Consider the following 25,720-nt stretch of genomic DNA (forward strand, 5'->3'; position numbering starts at 1 on the left):
AAAAAAAAAAAACTTGAACCAGCCTAAGGTGGTTTAAGATGGATTAGTTTGTCTCCCATCCTAGTCAAGTTGGTTTTTAGCTGGTTTGGCTGGCCTCCCATCCTGGCCAAGATAGTTTTTAGCTGCTTTTCCTGGTCTCCCAACCAGGCAAAGTTGGTTTTAAGCTGGTTTGGCTGGTCTCCCAACATGGGAAAGCTGGTGTTCAGTTGGTTTAGTTGGTTTCACAGCCTGGCCAGTTTAAGTCCCTTCTAAAAACCTCTTTAAAACAAACCAGCTTAAAGGTATAGCAGAGATGGGCCATTTCTATTAAAATTAATGGGAGAAATTGGAACGCTCAACCAAGAAGCTCTAGCGCCCAACGGTCAACAGATGTAGAAAGGAAGTCCCGCCTTACAAGTAAAAGAGCCAATCACTTTTTTAGCAATACAAGCCGGGGAAATTTCATTTTTAGAGTAATATGAAGCACAATTTATGATTCCAGTATTATCAAATTTTATCGCTGATTTGAAATATGTTCTTTGATCGAAATCTTGACCAACCATTTTTTAGATTTCGGTCTTTCCCCATTCAAGTCGATAGAAGCTGCACTGTCATGACTGGAAATAGCCTTCTGAGAGTGTTCCAAAGATGGCCGACAGTGGACTGACGTGCTAGAAAGACTTTGGGCATGGTTCACCCAAAAATGAAAAATTCTCTAATCCTTTGCTCACCCTCATGCCATCCCAGATTTGTATGACCTTCTTTTTTCTGCAGAACAGAAAAAAGCTCTGTAGGTACATACAATACAAGTGAATGGTGACCAAAACTTTGAAGATCCAAAAAGCACATAAAAGCAGCATAAAATAAATCCATACAACTCCAGTGGTTTAATCCATGTGTTCTAATGTGATCCAATCGGTTTTGGGTGAGAACAGTCTAAAATGTAACTGCTTTTTCACTATACAGCTTGCCAATGCAGTTTCTAGGCACAATCATGATTTCAAACACGTTTACACTTCCTAGTGCCTGACACATGCACAGATTGCTAGAAGATGTATCGCTAGATGAGCACTAGGAGGTGTAATCATGGTTGAAATCATGATCGGAAAGGAGACTGCTGATGTCCAGATTTATAGTGAAAAAACATTTTGATCTGTTCTCACCCAAAACCGATTGGATTGCTTCAGAAAACATGGATTTAAGGTATGGATTACCTTTATGCTGCTTTTGTGTGCTTTTTGGACCTTCCAAGTTCTGGTCACAATTCACTTGCATTGTATGGACCAACAGAGCTGAGATGTTCTTCTAAAAATCTTCGTTTGTGTTCTGCAGAGGAAAGAAAAACATACATCTGGGATGGCAAGAGGGTGAATAAATGATGAGAGAATTTTCATTTTTGGGTGAACTATCCCTTTAAAAATCTATGCCATGCTGAGACAATTTTATTTTATTTTTTTACTGGTTTGGCTGGTCTCCCATCCTGGCCAAGTTAGTTTTGGCTAGTCTCCCAGCCAAAGTTGGTCTTCAGATGGTCTAGCTCATCATTCAGACTGGCAAAGCTGGTTTAGCGGGTTGGCCAGCTGGTTTCTTAGTCTGACCTGCTTAAGTCGCCAGCCTGACCATTTGGCCAGGCTTAGAGACTTGCTAACCACCTTAGGCTAGTTTAAGATGTTTTATCAGCAGGGTACTATATCAACATATATGTAAACGGTACATATAAGTAAACTGTGAGAATTGAAATGTATGCAATTAAAAATTGTTCAACACAAACACACTTGGATTAGTGTTTTATAACGTGTGTATTTATGTAGATTTGTAATGTCAGATATAGAGGAAGGGCTCATAAAAAGCCATTTAACCATTTTTGATGGCTTGTTGACACAATGTAAGAATTTGCATAAACAAACTAGACGCTGATGCATTTACCCCTAAGCATGCCTCTTTGAGCTGGCTGAAGCATGTGTATAGCACCAGAATATTCCAGAATTAAATGTACAGTTAACTTGTTAACTTGTTTTACAATTCTATATACAGACTGAAACACCTTGGGAGCTGAAGTATGGAGGCAGTTGTTTCCTCACATTGTAATGGAGGGTAGTGAGTGTTAGTCTAAGCTCTGTAATTATCGCAGAATGCAACTCTGCAGGAATGCCAGTTCCCCTGATGCTCACCCACCAATTCTGATTTATTCTACCACTATGTATGCAATCATGCTGTCTGTACTTTGAGAGGATTATTTACTGGAGGTCTGGCAGCCCGGCAATGCTCCAAGTAATGGAGTCTGGCCAAGAAATGCATCCCACATATCGTACCATTCAAGATTGCAGGGATAAACATGAATGAGCATGGGTGTTAAGTGGGTAAGGCTACTTAGATCAAATTAATTATGTGACAGCTTGAAGGATAGTGCTTAGATATTCATAGAATAAGCACAGGATGCCTCAGAGGTAAACGGATAGGAGCCAACTGGATTTACCTGAAGCGATTTTGTTATCGTGTGCAGCAGGTCCATCCCTCAAGACATTCTTGACCTGCAGGAATTCGTCTGGTCGATCTCCACCGATGATGGTGAAACCAAAGCCCTGGGGACTCTTCTTAAGTGCTGTGCGCAATATCGCCCCCTGCAGCTGAGACGGGTCCCGTGTGAATGCCCTCAAACCAGCTTCATCTAAACGAAAGGGGGAGTATATTATGTGCATTGAGACAATAAAAATGTTGAGCTTGTTGAGGTGAAATGTGTACTTTAAAAAAAAGTTAAAATACGTTGAGCTTGTTGAGGTGAAATGTGTATTTTAAAAAAAAGTTAAAATACTTTCTCCTATCCCAGTTTAATATACAGAGAAAACATAAGCCACTCATAGGTTGATCTCCCTGCAAACTATAAACACAGTCGTGCTTTCACAACATTGCTTTGTTTGTTTGAGCATTCTGACCAGCCCAATACTGCAACACTGGCTCAATGGAAGAGGGGGAGTGGTTTGGGAAAGCTGTTTGAAAACATAATTTTTGCAATTCTGCTTTGTGACACGTGTCACTAGCACAACATTTTATTCAATAATGTACTTTATGTAAGCTGTTAGTATAGAAATAATTTTCTGTGTCAAAATAAATGAAGTTCTCTTTTAATTTGAACTGTTCCTGCAGGGCTCTTATTAATGCACAACTAAAACCATTATGAAAACAGACTCTAAAAGAGACAGATTTGAGAATGTGGGACAGAGAACTACAAAAAAGAGTGACTCAGAAAGAAGTCTCAGAGGGAGGCCTGGATTCCATTAGTCATTTATTTTCAATAATGCAACAGAGAGAGAGAGAGAGAGTAAAAGATGTATTACTAAATGAGTGAATGATTGTGGGATTGGATCCAAGTAATCATTACAGTCCATTCATTACTCTCTCCCTAAATAACTGCTCGCCATTTACAACCACACCAGCATATTTATAAGAGTGTTCTGGTTAAGAATTCTGTTCATTAATAAACATTACATAAATGATCTAGCAACATTTGGTGACAATGTTTTCATCTGATAAAATGTTCCCTGATGAGGCAGTAATGATCTCATTTTTTCTTAAACCAATTTGTGGGGTTAGTGTGCATCTAGAAATTTGAGGGCTGTATAAATTATGTTGCCATGGTGACCCCTCCACGTTGAATTGCTTTACATAACTTTAAATATTGCACTGCAATAAACAGAAAGCTAAAAACAACTAGCAGGAATTAAATTTTCGGCAATTCTATGGCAGGCGGTATCATGCAGTAAAAAGAAAACTGGATTACACTTGATAATTCTTGGAAGGACATCTTTCATTAAGGAGATGGGATTACATGTCAGAGATCTCAGGTAGTTTTAGGGGGGGTTTGATTGGATTTAATAGTAACATATTTGTGATGAGAAGAATAAAACATTTCTCTATCCACCTGTTCTTTAAAGCTATCTAAATGTGTACACTATATATACCATAAATGTCTATTATTTTTTATTTATTTATTGATTTTTATAAAAAGATACATTTGAAATATTATAGAATAACCTTTTCCATTTTTTTTTTTTTTTTGTTGCTTTATTTATTAATCAGTTTCCCCACAATGATTTGTCAGATTTATCTAACTTTTCAGAACAATTCTGTTCTCAAACTATAGTTTAATACATAAATACACAAACACACACATTTGCCTTTTTATCATGGTTGACTTCCATTGATTTTTCACTAGGCTAATGATATTTCCTATCCCCTAACCCTACCCCTAAATCTAAACATAAAGAAAGGTTATTATTTTGTATGTTTAGTAAGCGGTTTTCCTAGTGGAGACCATTGGCTTGTCACCACAATGTAGGTGTTTTCAGGTTTTAATATCCTATATTTTACTTCTATTTCCCTTTTCATTTGACTATATAGGCAAAACCTGTCTGGTGTTAGATCAGTCTTGATCTTTTGCTTCTAATTATTTTTCTTCAGATAAAGATGTTTAACACTGATACTGGATTGGCAGTAAATGGCAGCTCGTACACTAATTACAGTAATTTATGTCTGAAATAGCGCAGCAGTATGATTTATTCTTGCCTCATCTGAGAGTGCCAACTGCATCAGATGAGACCACATCAATCTCATTAGGAGAGCAGGGATGGATATCTCACCATTTGCCATGGGAACTGGATTTGCATAATAACCACATTGATGAGTTGGACTGGCCCTATGAAAAGGATTATGTTGACTGTAATAACCATGACACGCATTTGGACTGTGCAACACCTGCACATGGGTGCATGCGAGTTGGTTGTTTAACAAGAGCAGAGTACAGTGATAGACACAGGTACAAGCGAATGCATCCTTGCATACTAGATTTATCCTTATCTCTCTTTGCCCTTAGTGCTGCTTTCACAATTGGTCGGTGAGGGAATTCAGGGAAAAGGAGGATTGCTTATGTTTATGTCCACTTTATTATGCTTGTCATGCATAAAGAACCACTGTCGCACTCAGGGCGAGCTGATTATCAAATGTCACAGTGTTATTAAAGGTGTAATATGAGCGTTGTATATACACTGAGTATGGGCACTGCCGCCCCATGGAGCCAAAATGTTTTTTATCATAGCTTAAGTGTATAAATAAAACATATAAAACACATAAAACATTTTAATATTATTATTTTTGAGGGTCAGATGGAGGTTCGATGAATGACATACTGTTTGCGAACATTCAGGCGCCCACCACACCGCTGGGGGAGTTGTTTAGAGGAGCATTTAAATATGAGGACACTCAAGACTACATGTAAAACATTAACTAATGTGATATTAAAATGACTTTTCACACAAGATCAGTAAAAGAAGCTGTTTAACCACTCCATGATGATTTAAATGAATATATATGCAGTAGATAATGTGTTATTTCTCATGTTTACATTCTACATATGATGCTAATGCGCTAACACACAATACGCGGCTATAATATGCGCTGATTACACTGATATGACACTGATACTACTGCAAATATGGGTGTATAAAAGAGTGTTAATGGCCAGATTACAGACAGAAGAATGATGATAGGCAGTAGCGGCTTGTGATCAAAGATCTAGATGGGGCAGATCTTACTCTGAGCACTATAGGTTAAGTATAACCAGGTTTTTTCTCCTTTTTTTTTCTTCACATAATTCAACTCATTCAAGTCATTATTCATATCATAATACATGCCATTTACACGATTTCACAATACTAAAAAACTAAATGCTTAATAATAATGGAAATAATAATAATAATAATGTTTTAAATCAGTTTCGAGTAGTAGATAGGTTCACAATAGAAATATTTTAAATCACATGCACCACTACTGTAGACTATACAACCCCCTTATCCCCCTGTAAAATAAGAATGAAAAAATAAATATAGGAAACACAACATTTTATTCAGTTTACACAAAGCCAATGTTTGCTGACCTTTGTCTTTTGATTTCCAAACAATTTTTCTTGACCAAGCTGTTAGATGGCAAATTTGTCTAAATTTGCAACAGAAACGACACACTGTTACACATACGTCCATCGATAGCGCTCGCCATGTTCGCAATCCGTCACACTGCTGGCACACACTAATACTAAAGTTACCTTCGGGTTGGCTCAACAATTATGGGCAGATATATTTCTGCACCAATGCATCTCAATGAGGGATTGTTGCAGTACCATATTTGACCACAGATTTCCATTGGGGAAAATGAGGGGCGCTGTGCAGTCTGAGAAGGCAGCGGATTCTCTGGCCCACATGCTCCTAAATATATATCAAACACAGTGTAACGGAGGTTTCGGCTACATACCGACTTAAAAAATAAAATAAAACTTATACTAGGCCTGCTTTTAAATACATATGTCAGCATTCTGAACACATGTAAGGGTTACATTACATTATTGTCAATTTATATTATAGATTTATGTTTTCAAGTGGATCAATATTTAGGTGGGGCTCTGCCCAACCTGCCCATACGGACGAGCCGCGCCTGATGATAGGCATATTTTGCTATGGGAGATGGCAGATGGGTGAATGGCTTTCTGCTCCAGATGGCACATGAGTGAAACAGCATTAAATAAAAAAAAAATAAAAATAAAAAAAAAAACATGGGCAGTGAATGGGCACTTAAGAGTATTTGAGTAGATTTTTTTTTCTTTTTTTTTTTTTTTAAGAAACTAATTAAACAAACAAACAAAATAAAATGCATGACATGTTTTTGGAAAATGTCTCTATGCGAACGATAGTACAGATGTTGGTAAATTTGCACCAGTTCGCTAATACCTCTGCACACCCGTGTGTTCATATTGACTAATCTTAACGGACTAAATAATGTAACTGGAATTAGCTGTCAGACTCAAAGTAGGTAGAGCTGAAGGGCACATCTACCGATGATGTGGACCAATGGCAGTAAGTATGTGTTTAGCAGCCAGTACAAAGTTTTTCCTGAAAGTTTGTCTTGGCGAGCTGTTACGAACCACTGAAACAAACTCAAAAACACCTTAGTTTCAGCCATATTTTGTTCTAAATGACATCACACCCATTAGTTCTTCGATTATAAGTAAAGTGTGATGGTGTCGAGTTGTTTTGTGTTCCACGGAAGAAAGTAAGTTATACGAGTTTGAAACAACATTTGGGTGAGTAAATGATGACAGAACTTTCGTTTGGGATGAACTATCCTTTTAATTGCTTCTAATATGCCCCCAACACAAAATTCAAACGTTTATACCTAAAGGAACCTGATTAGATCAGTAAAGTAAAACAGCGCACTCATCCCTGTCCTATTCTCAGATAGGCAGTCGCCATCCACTCATTAAAATTTCTTGGCCAGCTAAAAGAGCGTAGCATAAGAGGGCAGCATGTGCTTTCACTAATGAGACAAAACAGACATCCACTGCCTTTTCAATGGGGACAAGAGGACAAAATCAGTGCTCAGAGGACACAGGAAGACATAGGAGACAGAGATGCTCCGTGAGCCCAAACATCGAACAATCAGAGTCCTGCTTCTCACCAGTTTAACCTTCATCAACCTGAAACTGAACTCAGTCATGTGCTCAGCACACCAAATATAACACCCAACAGAAGCCAATGCAAACATTCATGTCAAACTGGAAATAATCCCAGGACAGATAGCTAGGTAGTGCTGATGACAGAGCAGAAATGTTCAGAGCAGCATGTCTTTTAATGGAAAGTTATTGTAGTTCTAAAGGGTGAGCACAAAATCAGTCTTCAACTCAGCTGAAACCAGTGTCCCCTGCTGTGTGTGTGTATGGCTGCATCGCGATTCGTAATACTTATACTATGCACTACAAGTATGTGGTCATGTTTTGCAGTTAGCCTCTGCTTATAGATACAAAAGCTACAAAAGTAGCTATGCATTCGGGCAAAATAATGTGTTTTACAAGGAACATATAAAACACATCCAATTATAGAGGCTGAGTGTTTTATTATGATTATTATTAAAAGCAATAAAAACACACAAAAAAGTTTTGGAAGTTAGTATGCTTTTCAACTCAAAAAGTTCTCAAAGAACCATTGTTGGCAATATTAGCTGAAAAAGCATACTGCCATGCACAAATGCACACATTAAAACATTGCCTGAAAAAAGTATTCCTGTATCATCCAGGCACATTTGGCATATTATTTTCTATGCACTATGAGTTGGGACAGACTATGAGTCCTCACACTATTTAGGACAGAAAGTATATGATTTAGGATGCAGGACATGAGTGTGTATATCAGAGAGGGGCTTGACTCTTAGCTCTAAGGGCCAATGGTTGAAACAGGCCACTCTGAAACCTGATAGATGAGCAAACACTTACTGAAAACAAGAAATAAGCACAGAGATAAAGAGAAAAAGAAAGTGAAAGAAACAGACCTAGTGCTTAAAGGGTTAGTTCACCCAAAAATGAAAATTCTCTCATCATGCCATCCCAGATGTGTGACTTTCTTTCATTTGCTGAACACAAATGAAGACTTTTAGAAGAATATATCAGCTCTGTAGGTCCATTCAATGGAAGTGAATGGATGCCAACATTTTGAAGCTCCAAAATCCACATAAGGGCAACATAAAAGTTCTCCAGACGACTGTGGTGGTTAAATCCATATGTTCTGAAGCAATATGATAGGTGTGAGTGAAAAATTATTTAAGTCCTTTTTCCTTCACTTTCTCCTTCTTCTGTTTTTGGTGATTCTCATTCTTTGAGCATGTCTACCACTACTGAGCAGGGAGGAGAATTTATGATAAAAAATTACTTAAATATTTATCTGTTTCTCACCCACACCTATAATATCATGTCTGAACACATTTAACCACTGGAGTCTTATGGATTACTTTTATGATGCCTTGATGTGGATTTTGGAGCTTCAAAATTTTGGCACCCATGCACTTGCATTGTATGGACCAACACAAATATTCTTCTAAAAATCTTCATTTGTGTTCTGCAGAAGAAAGAAAGTCATACATATCTGGGATGCCAGGAGGGTGAGTAAATCATGAGAGAATTTTCATTTTTGGGTGAACTATCCCTTTAATGTCACATTAGTGAATAGAACAAGGTTGTGACATTTTTAAATCAATAGTGAAACACCTACAGCACCAGAGAGGAACATGAGCATTAACATACAGAGCTGACGCAGGTGAGCTTAATTGAACAAGTACACGGTCACACATAAATACACAAACAGATGCTAAAACACACACACAACACGCGAGGAAAGTAGCTATGAGCCTCTAGGATTAGCTGAAGTCATATCAAGCACAGATGTTGCTTATTTTCTTCTGATGAAAGCGTTCTGCTTCAATATAAACAAACACCTGACCACCACTTACATCACTCGCTTTATGAGTTCACTTTACATTTAAGGCTTATTTACACTTACATTTACATTTATTCATTTGGCAGATGCTTTTATCCAAAGAAACTTACAAAAAGATGAACACAAGACATAAACATAAGAAAACATAAGTGATTAATCTTAAGGAGACAGTAGTATGAAAAGTGCTGCATTACAAAGTTTCAGCTGCATCAGAAAAATAATATCCAAGACAGAGATGCCATTATCAGAGCCTAGAACTTGATACGTCCGGCAAACGGCAGCCAGTGTAGAGAGACAAGGAGGGGTGTAACGTGCTCTCTTGGGTTCATTGAAGACCAGACATGCTGCTGCATTTTGGATCATTTGCAGAGGCCTAATTGCGCATGCAGGAAGGCCTGCTAACAGAGCATTACAGTTGTGCAGTCTAGATATGACAAGCGACTGAACAAGGAGTTGTGTGGCATGTTCAGAAAGGAAGTGTCTTATTTTCCTGATGTTGCAGAGTACAAATCTACATGATCTGGTTGTTTTTGAGATGTGGTTGGTGAAATGGAGTTGGTTGTCGATGGTAAATCCTAGATTTCCAACTGACTTACTGGGTGAAAAGGCTTCGTTTAGTTCACTAAAAAGTAATGACGAAATGCACTGACGTATTTGTTCTGCTAAGGTGTTCGTTTGGTGATATTTCTCCTGTTCATGCACATAGCTGAAATTAAGTAGAAGTATAAGAGTGTTGAAATACTGTATGTGTTTTGGACTTGACATTCTTTACTTATTTTCCTCCAAAAATGAATTTAAAAACGAAGGCGAGTGTAGTATAAACACTGGCATTGTTCGCCTATTGTGCTTTAGTTTGTTCAGTAAATTTGCATAAATTAGACTTTAAGCTGCTGTATATTGAATTAAAATTATTATAAAATACAAAGATGAAAATAAATATTCAAAACTGGGGGTTGCAACGGAAATATATTTAGTAATTTAGAAAAGATTTTCAGAGACCCCACAGCCCTTTTAAAAGCTGAAACAAGCAAATAGTACTTTATGACTTTTCCAAATCTTGTGAAAATTGTAACAATATTTCTACTTGAAAACTCGCTTCAATCATCCCCTATGAACATTTTTACATTACTTCTATTTGGGGTCTCAGAGTCCACAGATGTAAAACATAATTAAAATAAATAAATATATATATTTTTAATGTCAAGATTCTCTGATTGGTGTATTGTACACTGCAGCACTACTCTCTCCTGCCTGTTTTGTATTTGTTTTATCTGTTTTTTTTCTCGGTGTTTTTGCTGAGGTCAAATTGACCCAAACCATAACTTTATCGAATAAAGTAGAAAAACATAATGAACATTTGTTCACCATTAGAGTGAATAATGCTCTCTCTAGAGTAATGTAGAAGGTTGGGATCAGGTGCTTTTAGTGAGTGCCATCCATTACTGTTTCAGCTACAGCTTGTGAATCACATTCACAAAAGGCTATGGACACACTTGTCTGCTTCTAATCATGTTAACACTTATATTAGCTGTTCAAGTTGTCATTTTAGAGTACAGAGTACAACAATTTAGAGTCAGTATTTAAATAATCTTATTTTTATTACTAATGTAAAAATACGGCTCCTGACATTTAAAGGGGTCATATCATGAGAATCTGAACAGTTTGAGCAAGACATGGATGAAGCAATAAGCAGAGCACAGAACTTAGTGCTGTTGCTCATTACATATGCAATGGGGGTGCTTCTTAAATGAATATTCCGGGTTCAATACAAGTTAAGCTCAATCGACAGAATTTGTTGCATAATACTGATTACCACAAAAAATTATTTTGCCCCCCCGGCCAATCCGTAAACGTTAAAATACTTTTTCATAAGTATAGCCACAAGATGTTAAAAATGTGCGTGTAAACATGATTTTAGTGTGAAGAAATCCCTTACTAACGATTTCTGTGTAAAGTTTACAACTTTGTTGCCATGATGATGTAATGTCTACAGACCCTAAAATGACTGTTAAAATGACGATTTAAATTAACTTTACAGCTCAAATAATACATGAGTTTTAACAGAAGAATTGATGTAAGTGCTTTTCTAAAACTATAAGCTTCACAATTCTGCCTTTAAACCCTCCAAAATTTGGCCCCATTCACTTCCATATGAAGTGCCTCAACTCTAACCTTGATTTTATTTAAAGAAAAGGAGGGACAGGACGAAATTATATTTTGTGGTAATCATCATTATACAAGAAATGCTGTCGATTGAGCTTAACTTGTATTGAACCCGGAATATACCTTTAAAGACACAAAGTGTATAATTCTAAAGGTCAAATAAAAGGTGGACAATGGTCATGGAAACTAAAATGTGTTTTTGCCACAAATAAACTTGACTAACATTATAATTGGACCTCCCAGAAGAAAATAATAATAATAATAATAATAATAGTAATAATAATAATAATGGGTTTGATTCCCAGGGAATGCATGTACTGATAAAACGCACAGCTAAAATGCACTGTAAACTGCACAGAAAAGTGTCTGCCAAATGCTTAAATGTAATGTAATAAATTTGGCTTGTAACATTTCCTTTTCTCAATCCCTTTCTCTTCTCCCTTGTTTCCAGTCACCTCTCCACTCCTTGCAATTTAAGTAACAAAAGCAGAAAAAAACCTTGATGAAAAAAATGTAACCTGCCTAAGCTGGTTAGCTGGTGGTTCTTGGCCACTTTTTAGCTGGCCAGGCTGGGAGACCAGCTTAAACCAGCTAAGAGCAGCTTCAACCATCTTAATCTGGCTTTAGCTATTTATTTATTTTTAGCAGGGAATACAATAAAAAAAAAATAAATAAAACAGAGGTGGTAGAAAAATGAGGTATGGAGGAATAATGAAGAAGAAATTTTTACTTAAGGGCACCGGAACGGCTCCTGCTGCTGCTGCTATTGGCTGGTTGACTGGAGACGTGTCCTGGCTGAGTTTCTTCTTGGCCTCCAGCACCGGATTCTCAAACTGAGTCTTCTGATTGATGTGGCTGAGGGAAACAGTGAGACAGTGAGTGTGCAGGACTGGACTAAGCAAATACGAAGACATGCATGCTTGCACAAACACTCTGAGAACAGAACATGAGCAATGCTTATCTATTTATGCAAAGAGTCATTGTGAATAACAACAGAAACGTATAACAGCCAAAAGGTGAGGCATTGTACGCATGCGTCTCTTCCTGTTTGTCGTCTAAACAGCATTCAGTAACCAGGCAGTCACTTTTTCCTTTACCACAGACATGTAGTGAATCAACAGAAAAAATAAACACTATACTGAGATGGGAACTGGTTTGACTTAGAAAGTGTGTAACCCTTTCCAGTACACATTTTTATTTCTGAGGGTTAATTCTAAAAGGAATGTTGAGGGTTTAAAACAAGTTAAGCTCAATCGACAGCATAATTTAAACTTTTCGTTCATTTATGTAAAAAAAGAAAAAGAAAAGCAAAAATCGAGGTTACAGTAAGCTACTTACAATGGAAGTGAATCGGGCCAGATCATAAACATTAAAATACACATAAAAGTTTCATAAGTATAACCACAAGATGTAAACATTATAAGTGTTAACGTGATTTTAGGGTGACACATTGGCTTACTATCCTTATCTGTGTAAAGTTATATCCAATATTACAACTTTGCTGTCATGATGACGTAATGCTGGTAAACACTGCAATCTGGTAAATGCCATAGCACTGGTAAATCGCTGATTTTATCATACTAAAATCATGTTTACACATATAATGCGGCTATACTTTTGAAACATTTATGGACTGGCCCTTATCACTTCAACATTAACCCTTGTGTGGCCTTAGGGACATTTTTGTCTTTTTTTATTTTTGCTTTTTCTATCATTTTGGCTGTGTTAATGCCAACGGCATACAATTTGCCAAAGGTGTGTATTTTTTGGGGAATTTTGATATTTCAACCTCAGTTCCTATAATACATCTATAATACACTGTGTTCACAAAATAGTTACACTCAGGACCTTCAAGACAAAAATTGAAACCCATTAAAACTGCAATATTTGACCCCAGTGCCATTAAAGCATAAAATCATGAATTCTATGATATTATGCTTTCATTCCGGAGCCCTGGCTTCAAAATGTTTAGCCTATGGAGCAAATACATGCTTTTTTCCTATTTACTGTTTGCTGTATTATAGAGCACTGCAGCCCAATTGAATAAATGATGCAGCTAAAATTGTGTGGGTGTGTTGGTATGGATGTCAGAGTGTGTTTTGTGTGTGTGTATTGAGAAATTTGCGCGTGTGTGTAAAAAACAAGTGTCATTATGTAAACAAACTGGCATTTAAAGGGTTAAAATCCTGAAAATGAATGAATATTTGGTAGTTATGATCAGGACTAATGCTGGCAAAAAAAAAAATTAACCCATTGAAAATGGAAAATAATATTAATATATAATATTATTATGGTTTTTTGACATGGACATTTTTGTCCTCTAAGGACCTCTGAGTAACTTGAGATGTTGCTTCAATATAGCCACATAATTTTCCTTCCTCATGATGCCATCTATTTTGTGAAGTGCACCTGTCCCTCCTGCAGCAAAGCACCCCCACAACATGATGCTGCCACCCCCATGCTTCACAGTTGGGATGGTGTTCTTCGGCTTGCAAGCCTCACCCTTTTTCCTCCAAACATAACAATGGCCATTATGGCCAAACAGTAAAATTTTTGTTTCATCAGACCAAAGGACATTCCTCCAAAAAGTAAGATCTTTGTCCCCATGTGCACTTGCAAACTGTAGTCTGGCTTTTTTATGGCGGTTTCCTTGCTGAGCAGCCTTTCAGGTTATGTCGATATAGGACTCATTTCACTGTGGATATAGATACTTGTCTACCTGTTTCCTCCAGCATATTCACAAGGTCCTTTTCTGTTGTTCTGGAATTGATTTGCACTGTTTGCACCAAACTATGGTCATCTCTAGAAGACAGAATGCGTCTCCTTCCTGAGCGGTGTGATGGCTGCATGGTCCCATGGTGTTTATTCTTGGGTAGTATTCTTTGTACAGATGAACGTGGTACCTGCAGGCATTTGGAAATTCCAAGGATGAACCAAACTTGTGGAGGTCCTCAACTTTTTCTTCTGAGGTCTTGGCTGATTTCTTTTGATTTTCCCATGATGTCAAGCAAAGAGGCACTGAGTTTGAAGGTAGGCCTTAAAATACATCCACAGGTACACCTCCAATTCAGTACATCCCCTATCAGAAGCTAATTGGCTAATTGTCTAAAGGCTTGACATAATTTTCTGGAAATTTCCAAGCTGCTTAAAGGCACAGTTAACTTAGTGTATGTAAACTTCTAACCCACTGTAATTGTGATATAGTCAATTAAAAGTGAAACAATCTGTCTGTAAACAATTGTTGGAAAAATTACTCATGTCATGCACAAAGTAGATGTCTTAAACGACTTGCCAAAACTATAGTTTGCTAATATTAAATCTGTGGAGTGGTTAAAAAATGAGTTTTGATGACTTCAACCTAAGTGTATGTAAACTTCTGACTTCAACTGTATATAAGATTTTGCTGGAAAGTGAGACAAAAATAACTTTCTCGTTTTCATATTTTCTGATTAAGAAAATTATTATTGCAGTAAATCTCTTCATGACCTTTCAAGTAATCTTAAATAGCACATCCTTGGTTACAGGTACCATAGAACAGCCATATTTCAAAGTTTCCTCTGTAATTGTTGTGCATGTAACCTCTAGTCTATAAATGCCACATTTGTTTTCTTGTTTGTTAACTGCTGAAATGCATCAATATTGCCTTGGCAAGAATTTCAAGAGACACAAGCTTCACAGCACAAACTTCTTCTGCAGAGGTTAGCACTTGGTGCTGGGGTGTGTTGTTCTATCAACAGAGACGGCCCCTACCAGCCCACAGTTTGCACGTAAAGTGTAGAAAACTGTTCGTCTGCATAATTTACCATTGCTGGTTGTGACTGCACCTCGGGAGAACTTTTAACAGCCACAGATAACTCGCAAAATCAGTTTATGCACTGCGAGTTTGCAGAAGAAAAGTACTATTTGTGCTTTTGCAGTGTATGACTCATGCTGAGACTTACCCACCCAATCCACAGAGAGAGCGAGAGAGAGTTACAGTTCTAATATGATTGATGAAGTTTCAGCTTTTGATAATTCAGGGAGAGCATAGCGAGGTATTATGCCATGCTGTATCATTCAGAAAAAAAGGTTTTGTTGACCTTCTTGCATAAACATCCTCGCACGGCATGGATGACCTTACACATAATAATGGCACTAAAATTAAATCTTGCACTGGCTATCTTTGCTCTCTGCTGTCAATTTTCTACACTGCTAGTTTTTTGTCTCTCGTATCACTATGTGGTCTCTTTCTTCTCACATAATAAAATAATATCAACTCATAATTTTATGCCAATGTATGTATTTATTTGGTATGTAGCTGTGTAATAAGCAGGATAATGTATCATCATTACATCATTAGCCATCATTATCACAAATTAGGATGATACACAACCTGATCACTCTGATCACAAGTTTTGATCACCCAGTTGGGGCCTTAATTTTACGATAATGACAGACTGACTGTGAATTAGCCATAACATACACTGGGGAAAAAACAGTTAACCTAAGAAATGTGTTTCATGTGGTAACATCTAAATTAACTGGATTTATTAATGTTAAAAATATTATTTCATATGTCTGAATCAACCAGAATACATTAGGTTACACCAAAAAAAAGTATACACTTATTTAAAGTGTTAGATCAAATAGAAATAGCTCCTTAAAGTAACAATTTCAGGTGACCAATTTTTATAGAATAAATAAATATTTTTTATCAATAGTGTCACTTAATGAAAATGCATATTTCATGACCAATAGTTAGTCTGCAACAGCCTCAAATATTAAAATCTTGCTCAACACAGAACATGATGGTTTAGAATTGTGACTTGGCATTCTAAAGTCATTTATATAATACCACTGCCAAATCAAACAACTTATGTAAGTTGCATTACTTTCTTCTGTGTTGACTTTGATCCTTTGGCTTGAGGATGAGGGCTAGGTCGTTTCTAATTTGCTTTATTTTCTGTGCGACTGTTATTATTCCCCCAAAAATTAATTTTGAAAGATGAGATGAAAATTGAGAAAAGATGAAGCCAAATTTACGAGAGAAAACTTCTGTGTAAACCAAGATGTTGTGGACAAAAAACGTACCACCCACCATTCCTACGAGACCATAACTGATAAGCGCATACTCACTCCACGAAATAAGTCCCGTACTGCGGGTCTTCAATCTTCTCCCAGCCATATGGAAGTTCTGCAGAGAATCAGACAGGCATATCAGAGACAGCTGTAACAGATGCAAATCACCCAAGTGCTTAACACCAGGGGGTCTGATTTTTTAATGTTAAAAATTATGAGATGCCAAACACCAGGTATGTCAAGAAGGATTTACATGTGTATTTGGGCAGAGAAGAGATCAGAGGGTGGAGGTAATAATAAGCTGTATGGAGAATCATGCACTGACTTTTCTCTTGCAGTGTTGGGGAGTACTTTAACTAAAAGTGGTTACGATACTGAAACAACTGCATTTTGCAGTAGCATAACAATAGCTCAGCCTTCTCATATATATTTAAAAACACTAATGGTTAGGTTTAGGCATTGATTTGGTAAGGATGTCTTTTTTAAACATCTCATTTATATTTTAAAACACTGTTGGTTAGGTTCAGGCAAAAGTTTTAGGCTAGGGAGATATGTTTTAAAAACATCCATCTAAAATTCATCTAAAATTCACCTTAAAACCTCGTCTGAATACACCATTTTACTCGCTTTTGGCGCCCCCTGCTGGATATTTCACTGGAAAACTGCAGCCAAACGTGTTATACAGCACGTAAATTTTGAATTGCAAACATTTTGTCATGTTCACGTAAATGTAATGAGATCAGGCTAGGGCTGAGAGAGGATAATGTCTCACATCTCAGCTATAGGGTCTATTTACTCTTACTGTGTGTGTGATTCATGAACAGACTTGGTCTTACCTCCATCCTCACATTTTTCAGGGGGTTTAGCTCTCTTCGCCAGCCGCGGGTCAAGCCAGGTCGTGGTCTTGGTATTGTGACTACACACAGGGATAAAAAGCATACAAACAAACACTTAGCAAACAAACCCTATTTTGCATGCCCTAAATTTTTATCATTCCATCCCTACATTTAATTACACTGGAGTTCACTAATCTACTACTAAAAAAATAGCTCACACAGAAATTAATTACTTAAGATTTCAAATAATCAGCTCACTGGAGGGGAAGATTATCAGTGAATACATGCTTAAAATTCGGGCTGTTCAGCTTCAGAACACTTAGAATAAAGCACTCAAGTCATCCTGTGCTTTTTAGGCATTTACTGATTTAAAGATACATTCAGTAACTTTTTTGTTTGTGTCATCTTAGACTTACAGTGACACCTACCAGTGTGGATGCAGCATCATTCAAAATCAATAGTTTTCAGTTAAATATGCCATTGTAGAAATTTACTTTCACTCATGGATTAAATTAATCAGGGCTGACTGTGAATAGTGTCCAATAACAGGGCGGTTACTTAGATTAAGCGAGTTGTATTGGACTGGTCATGTGATCCTAACATGGCAGCCCCCATGAGGAGACCCTCTCCATGTAGAATAAAACAGCTTTAATAAGGTTACTGATATGATGGGAGTCTTCAAGGAAAAAAACACATTTTATTTTATTTTTGGTTGAACTATTCTTTTAAACATTATACAGTATTAACAGATTCAACAGTGGTTGCGACCCAACACTGCATAAAACTTCAGCAATGTAAAAATAAAGCCAACAAACAGCCAATAAACACAGCTCAACAGTCGCTAACAAACAGATGGCAAGCTTTTCTTTCGTGGAAAAATCTGGTCTTTCATACTGTTAGAGGAAAATGTCCTTTTCAAAAACTGCTTTTGTTGTCTCTCCTAGGGAGTAGTAAGAAGTCTACTTAAAACGTAAATGTGTCTTTAAAATCTGAAATATTCATGACAAGGTGTTGCTCATCTTCTAATACTCATGCAGATAGACACATGTGAGGAAGCAAGGCCCGTTGGGAAAGCTTCACTTAGCCGATAGTTTGCACTGTTCAGAGAATGAAGTAATGATTGGCTGGCTCTCTCGTCCTCTGTTTGGGCAGCAGAGATGCTTGCTTAAGGGCTGTGTGACCACAGACAAAGGTAATGGAAGAAAGAGAAAAAAAAAAAAAGAAGCTAGCGAGGAAGCTTCAAAGTCAGACCGCTGGAGAAGAGCCGTTTCTATTTCCACCAGTCTTTCACACTTGATGTGTCTGCAGGAGTTCCGGAGGTCTGTTTACCGAGTGAGCTCTTTAGCTGGAGAGCTGCTGTCTACATATGGGGTAGGTTACAGTGCATCACAGGCAAAACTGGAAAAGATGGACCCACAAATCTTTCTTTGTTCCGTTGTCTGGAAATACACCACAGTGGGTTCCTCGTTATGCAGCACAACTTGTGCAGTGTTTATGGGCAGAAATCGCCCTGTTGCATATATTCTAAAATAATATCTCTCCAAAAACTGCCTTGCAGAGTTTTGCCAGATTTTACTAAGGGCGTGTCTTCAATACACAACGCAGCAGAAATAGAAACCAAGCAATCAAACAAAATGTCCTGTCGCTTTTTGTAGTTGTGGCTGGTACGGCCACAAGAAAGAAAGAAAAAAAGAAAAAAAAAACATGTAGAAAGCTACACATTTATAATGTAATTCTAGGGGGCAACGAGTGGCCCATGGACACCCATTGTCAATATGGTGTTTTGTATTGCATTTAGCTGTATTTAGTTGTGTTTGTTTATATTTGCACTCAGCCTGGAGCTTTCTCTAAAAAAAAAAAAATGAAGAAAAGCAAAGCATTTTTCTACCTGGTACACAAAATGTACACAATTTAATAAAGCACATAATTGGACTGACTTCAAGAAGCACATAAAAGCGGTTTTCAGTCTCTTTAGTAGATTTTGCTAAATTGCCATTTGCAAAAGTAAAATTATTTTAAAAAATCTATTCTGCACACACAGTTACATGTAAATGTACAAATGAGGAGTTCATTCTAGGACCATGTCCAAACTAAAGCCCCGGGTATACTTTATATGGGTTTTTCTGCGTTCCATATCGGATCACACCCGGTCGACCGTGTTGCCTTTCAAAGTATACAATTTTGACAGCGAACTACCATTCCTTTTTTTTAATTTTCTCCCCTTTTCTCCACAATTTGGAATGCCCAATTCCCTCTGCGCTCTAAGTCCTCGTGGTGGCGTAGTGACTCGCCTCAAACCGGGTGGCGGAGGACAAATATCAGTTGTCTCCACTTGAGACTGTCAATCCGTGCATCTTATCATGTGGCTTGTTGAGTGCGTTACTGCGGAGATGTAGCGTGTGTGGAGGCCCACGCTATTCTCCGCAGTATCCACGCACAACTCACCACGCGCCCCACCAAGAGCTAGAACCACATTATAGCGACCACGAGCAGGTTACCCCATGTGACTCGACCCTCCCTAGCAACCGGGCCAATTTGGTTGCTTAGGAGACCTGGCTGGAGTCACTCAGCACACCCTGGATTCGAACTCGTGACTCCAGGGGTGGTAGTCAGCGTCAATACTCGCTGAGCTACCCAGGCCCCCACTACCATTTCTTTTTGATACTCTTTTCAGGGACTAAAAATGAAATGCTTTTCATTTAGGTTCGTTCTGAGCAAAAACTGTATTTTTTCGTTCAGAAGTTCTGCAGCCTCCTTTCCAAATGGTTACCGGTTAGAACAAAATAAAAGCATGGTTAATAAAGTCCTTTAAAAAAATGACAGTACTCTACGCTAAGGGTGGGTGAAATACCAATTGTAGTGTCATCAGATCTCACAAGTTAAACAAGCAACCTGGTCTGGAAAAACAAGCTCAAAATAAGGGAAGTGCCTCACCAAAATAAGCTAAAATAGGCAATTAATTTTTTTCCTGTGTGGTGGATTTATCAGCATAGAAATCATAACAAGCATACAGTTAATTAGCAGTTAAGTATAATTTTAATAACAGATCTGCTTCACAGTCAAAACCCGGCAGCATCAAATCTGTATTAATGCATCATATCTAACAATAATTCAGTGAAGACTTGGAAACAACTGAGATATTTACTTTTTACCTCTAATCATGTTTTATTTGTATCTGGATTAGCCATGCATGTACAATATACAGTATGTAGTAATTATACAATATGCATAGTTAAATAAATAAAATGTTGTTAAAAAGGTCTTCATTCACAGAATGCAACATCCACAACAATCAATTAGGCAAAGAAATGTGTTGCAGCAGTTTCCTTCAGGATCAAAACACATGTTTCATTTTTATGGGCAACATGAAGTGGTGTAGTTCCAAAAAATTACTGTGATAAACACTTTGGCCTTTGGTTTCATGAAAAAATTATTGGAATGAAATTACTGGTTATAACCAGTTACCAGCATTTAAAAATATATTTTTTTTCTCTGGAACAATTGTAAATCACTTTGTTCCTGTTTTCAGTTACGTTCTGCAGAAAAAAAATAGTTTGTTTTTTTGGTTTTGGTTTTCATTCCTTGAACCGTTTTTAGTCCCTGACTCTTTTAGTACAATCAATGGCAGGCACATGTGCAGTCGATGCTCACAGAGGGGGACTGTTCACGTGTAGAGAAAATCTGGGATGCACGCGGACAGTCAATGCAGACTTTGCTGATAACGAAATTTACATCACTTACAGTACACTGTGCGCAGAGCGATCAGCAGCGCGGACAACCGAAGTATACTTTGACCTTAATCCGTTTAATTTGAAAACTCTAATGTCATTTTTTTCTAAAGTATAAGGTAATGGAGAGCATCTTCGAAATGCTCCCTTTTCCAGTGGAAGAAAACGCCATTCCAGTGTGGACAAGAGGCGTAAACGTAGCGAAATCAATGCAGTTTCAAAAGAAAATGTATTAGTGTGGACATGGCCCAAGAATGTCACCATCCATCCATCATTGATGTTGGCTACGATTTTGCCTAGGACATGTTCCTGGAACAACATCTTTAACATTTATGCATTTGCAAGCCCCATCCTGCAGTTTTTAACCACCCTTACAATCAGAGGGAAATGATTTCTTAAGAATTGCAATGAAATGATACAAAAGTAGTTCAATCCCAAATCCCAGCCTTAATCCTCACTATAACTCTAAACCAAACCCTAAAACCGATTGCTTGATGAGCATGCTGGTCCTGCACCAACAAGCATGTTGATCCATCACAGTAAGCCATCACAAACTAACTGTGTGCCTAATTGGCCCAGTAAACTGCACAAGCAACTCACTCTATAAAGTAGACCATTCCCGTCTCTGTGTAGGCCATCTCCCAGTTCTTGGGCAGCGGGTCTTGGCCCTCATCACGTGGCAGTGTGTTCCAGTTGCGAAAGTCCATGCTGCTGCTGGACTGTGTGTAGCTGGGTACTGTCTTCCTCCAGTCCAGTCCCTCCTTATGATCTTTGAGAGGACAGAATGAGAGGACAGAGTGAGAGAGAAAAAGAGGTTAGGAGAACAAATTAGAAAGGGGAACAATACATACTTCAACTCTCGCTAGCACTGCAGAACAAAGTTTCCAACCTTCTTATGAGACGGAAAGAGAGGAAGGCAGAGACAGAGAGAGAGAGAGAAAGCAGACAACAAGCGCCACTGGATTTGCATGCCAGTACTGATGTTCAAGGGCCGCCTCTCAGGCAGGGCCAGAGCTGGACGATGCTTCCGTGAAGCTGATATCTGTCACACAAATGTGTGTCTGTTTGTCTTTGTGTGTTAGACAGATAGAGAGGGAATATGCTTGCATATGTGAACAGATGCAGAGCAGCTAGAGGGGGAGGAGACGGTACACTCAATATAGCGGCTTAAAGTCCCACCTTTCAGTTAAAGGAACCAATCGCCTTTTTTGTTTTAGATGTTTTGGACTTTCCTCATTCAGGTATGTAGAAAGACGCTGTACTTAAATGCCTCTTGCTTACATAGAAAGGGATTGCCTGGGGTTGTTATCTTAAAGGGACTTTGACACAGAAAAAGCCTGTAAAATTACGTACGTACTTAGCTTTAATTTGAGGACAAAATTGTAATAACAAAAATATTTCCTGACAAAACCTCCCTCAGGAACATTCACAGACGTTCTCATTTGGAAAAAAATAAATAATAATAAAATAAGCAAATAAAGTTTTTTGAAGGAATACTCTGGGTTCAATACATATTAAGCAAACTTGACAGCAGTTTATAAAAAAATAAAAATTATTAAGGTCAATTAACAGCATTTGCAGCATAATGTTTATACCACAAAATGCTTTATTTACAAAAGCAAGGTTGTTAAAGTAAGGCACATACAATGGAAGTGAACAGGACCAGTCCATAAACATTAAATACACACTTTCAAAGGTAGATAGAGCCACAAAACATTACACTGTATATGTTAACATGATTTCAGTGTGACAAAATCGCTTTAGTAATCTTACAGTATCCTTATTTACCACTAAATTACATCATTCCTTAACAGATTTTATGTTATCTTAATACATTCATACTAAGTTATATCATTATTAATAAATATTTAATGTCATACATTGGGGCAGATTGCTGCCATCTACTGAAAAAAACAATCTAATAAAATGACAAGTTTAAACACTAGATGGCAGCAGAGATCACTAATTCAACCCTAGTTGTACAGAAGATCATTTCTAGATATTATTACAAGCTCTGCATTTGGTTTGAGGTGTTGTTTTATAATGACAGTTTTTGCAATGATGCCACATTATGATTACAGTCAAAATCTGAACATGGTGTTACAAAGAGAAGACAGAAAAAGTATGTTGCCTATAATTTATTTCAAACATCAAAATTCAAAAACTCAAGTAAATCTATAAAACTGTCAAGAAAACAACCAACAAGAAACAGAAAGATGCAGTGTTTTGTCTGGAAGGTGAAGCTCCCATACCTAAATATAAACTTGATCTGTATATGTGTGCGCTTGCGTGTGTGTGTGTGTGTGTGTGTGTGTGTGTGTGTGTGTGTGTGTGTGTGCGTGTGCATTTGGGGTTGCTGCCAAAAATTACATAAACTGACAAGGATATCCATTAATGGCTGCAGAGGTTCACTAATTCATCCCTGGTTGTAAAATGAGGAAACTTCTCCATGAGCACTTAACCAGTCATTAAAATAAATAAATAAATAAATAAATAAAATTCCTGTTGCACTTATTCTGTTTTGAATACTATTCTGATGCTAGTGAAACTTTGTAATACAGCACTTTTCATACCACTGTCTCCTTAAGATGATTCGCTTACGTTTTCCTCTTTTGTAAGTCGCTTTGGATAAAAGCGTCTGCCAAATGAATAAATGTAAATGTAAATTTCTCTGTGTGTGTTCTGCATTGTGGCTGATTTGTATTACTTTATTCGATACATTTATATAAAATTGCTGTGTGTTATAGTCTTGCCAGTAAATGTTTTTGTGAGTGTGTGAAAGTGTAGATGTGTATCATTTGCACTCTTGATGTTTTATAGTCTCACCCCTTCATTTCTGACCTGCAATTTTGACCCGAAGATTACAAGTGTTTCTTTATTTTCTTTTTTTTTTACGACCACTTAGACTTATCGAATCAAGACCATTTTTGTGTGTGTGTTCAGATAACCAGTGGAGGAATAGTCACCAAGTCTCATACCAATCAGATAAAGGACACAAAAATGAAAAGTGTTAGAAATGACCCAAGGAGTGTATAAGCAGGGTTGTGAGGATTACTTTTGAAATGTATTCTACTACAGATTACAGAATACATGCTGTAAAATGTAATTTGTAACGTATTCCATTAGATTACACAAGGTCAGTAACGTATTCTAAATACGTTGGATTACTTCTTCAGCACTGGTAGATTTTTTCACTTGTTTCGACTATAAAAACTCTGCCAGTACAGTAAGACAAAATACATATGTTAAAAATACATTCTCTGAAAAACATAAATATCTTATGCAGTGTTGCTTCTAAAACAAGATGAATCTAATTGATCTTGTTTTAAGGATTTTAAGATTTTTTTACAGGAAAACAATACAAAAATTATGATCAAGAATATGATTTTTGCCCTAATATCAAAGGTCTTTCTAGAAAAAAGAAATTATGATCCAACGTGAAATTTCTTGATAAAAAAATATGATCGTGTCTGGTATCATGTGCATGTAAAATGGCTAGAAATAGCATTTTAGCTTAGCATAAAGCTGACAATTTACACAAGGTTTATTTCTATTTCTTCGTCTGCTCGTATGAATGTAACACATCATAAGAAAGTGTTTCACCGCTGTTCAAATGCACTTTGGATCTCATCATTTATATGTATAAATGTTTTCCATCTGAAAGGACTAAATATTAAATGAAACAAATGACAATAAAATGCAAAGTAATCTCTTCAGTAATTAAAATACTTTTTGAATGTAACTGTATTCTAATTACCAATGATTTAAATTGTAACTGTAGTGGAATACAGTTACTTATATTTTGTATTTTAAATACGTAATCCCGTTACATGTATTCCGTTACTCCCCAACATTGTGTATATTAATTATTTGAACCTGTAACACTCTAAAAAAATGTCTTTTAGAGGTAAAGTTGGGCTGTGGGTTAGGTCTATAGTTTTATTATTAGCTTAACTTTTTCATGAGTAGTGTCTAAATTCCCCTGCAGTGCCCCCTGAAGTGAGTTATTTTAGCAAGTGACACTGCACAGCCGGTAGAGGTGGGCAGAGTGTAGAGGAGTATTTTTTTATATTTTTTTTTTATTAAAATTTTTGATTTCTTGTCATAAAAAAATTACATAAAATACTGTATATAATATAGTAAACATGTGAAAAAATGGGTTATGTCTGCTGTACTGTATTTGTTTTATTTTTATAGCTGTAAAAAAAAAAATGAACAAATAATATCAGCAGTCCTGTTTGCCTATATGCACTGTTTGACTTCTCAGGCGTGTGTGTGTGTGTGTGTGTGTGTGTGTGAGAGAGAGAGAGACAAGCGCTAATATAAACAGGCTTGGCTGCATGCATCGGATAATCAAGGTCGATCAGCATGTTTTCACTGTGAGTACACAAGTTTTAAACTGTTATCGTGGGGCTTTTGTGATAGTTTGGCTATCACAAACTATCTGTTTTCTGTCTGTTTCATAAAACAAATGTATTATATGCCTGAAAAGACTGTTTGAGTTGCTGTTTGTATGAATGAAAACCGCATCTGCACCTAATAAGTAGACGTTGCTCCGTACATGGGAAGATCTCGTTTAGATATGATGGCTGTGCATATACAACCTGTGAACTGTTATCGTGGTACTTTGGTGACAATTAGGCTGTTT

General features: G+C 37.1%; 2 protein-coding genes across 4 annotated transcripts in view; one reads left to right on the forward strand and one right to left on the reverse strand.

Annotated features, from left to right (window-relative positions):
* The window catches only part of LOC127419036 (V-type proton ATPase subunit S1-like), a 691,126-nt gene that overhangs the window by 142,196 nt on the left and 523,210 nt on the right, over positions 1-25,720 (forward strand). The window contains exon 11 of one of the 2 annotated variants that reach the window (XR_007893594.1): positions 14,044-14,083. The exons of the other annotated variant lie outside the window; for it this stretch is intronic. The gene's annotated coding sequence lies outside the window, so the exon portion shown is untranslated. Of the gene's footprint in view, positions 1-14,043; positions 14,084-25,720 lie in introns of those variants that run through there. 2 annotated transcript variants of the gene reach the window in all.
* The window catches only part of LOC127419027 (membrane-associated guanylate kinase, WW and PDZ domain-containing protein 3-like), a 203,567-nt gene that overhangs the window by 26,463 nt on the left and 151,384 nt on the right, over positions 1-25,720 (reverse strand). Inside the window, exons 1-6 of one of the 2 annotated variants that reach the window (XM_051660053.1) lie at positions 21,924-22,024; positions 21,673-21,841; positions 17,345-17,424; positions 16,566-16,623; positions 12,181-12,305; positions 2,456-2,647 (exon numbers count right to left, since the gene is read on the reverse strand). In XM_051660053.1, the coding sequence (XP_051516013.1) occupies positions 2,456-2,647; positions 12,181-12,305; positions 16,566-16,623; positions 17,345-17,424; positions 21,673-21,779 (562 nt within the window). In that variant the 5' untranslated portion in view covers positions 21,780-21,841; positions 21,924-22,024. Of the gene's footprint in view, positions 1-2,455; positions 2,648-12,180; positions 12,306-16,565; positions 16,624-17,344; positions 17,425-21,672; positions 21,842-21,923; positions 22,025-25,720 lie in introns of those variants that run through there. The other variant, XM_051660052.1, reaches the window with a different exon arrangement.

This window comes from Myxocyprinus asiaticus, chromosome 28, assembly GCF_019703515.2.
Source record: "Myxocyprinus asiaticus isolate MX2 ecotype Aquarium Trade chromosome 28, UBuf_Myxa_2, whole genome shotgun sequence".
Classification (NCBI taxonomy): domain Eukaryota; kingdom Metazoa; phylum Chordata; class Actinopteri; order Cypriniformes; family Catostomidae; genus Myxocyprinus; species Myxocyprinus asiaticus.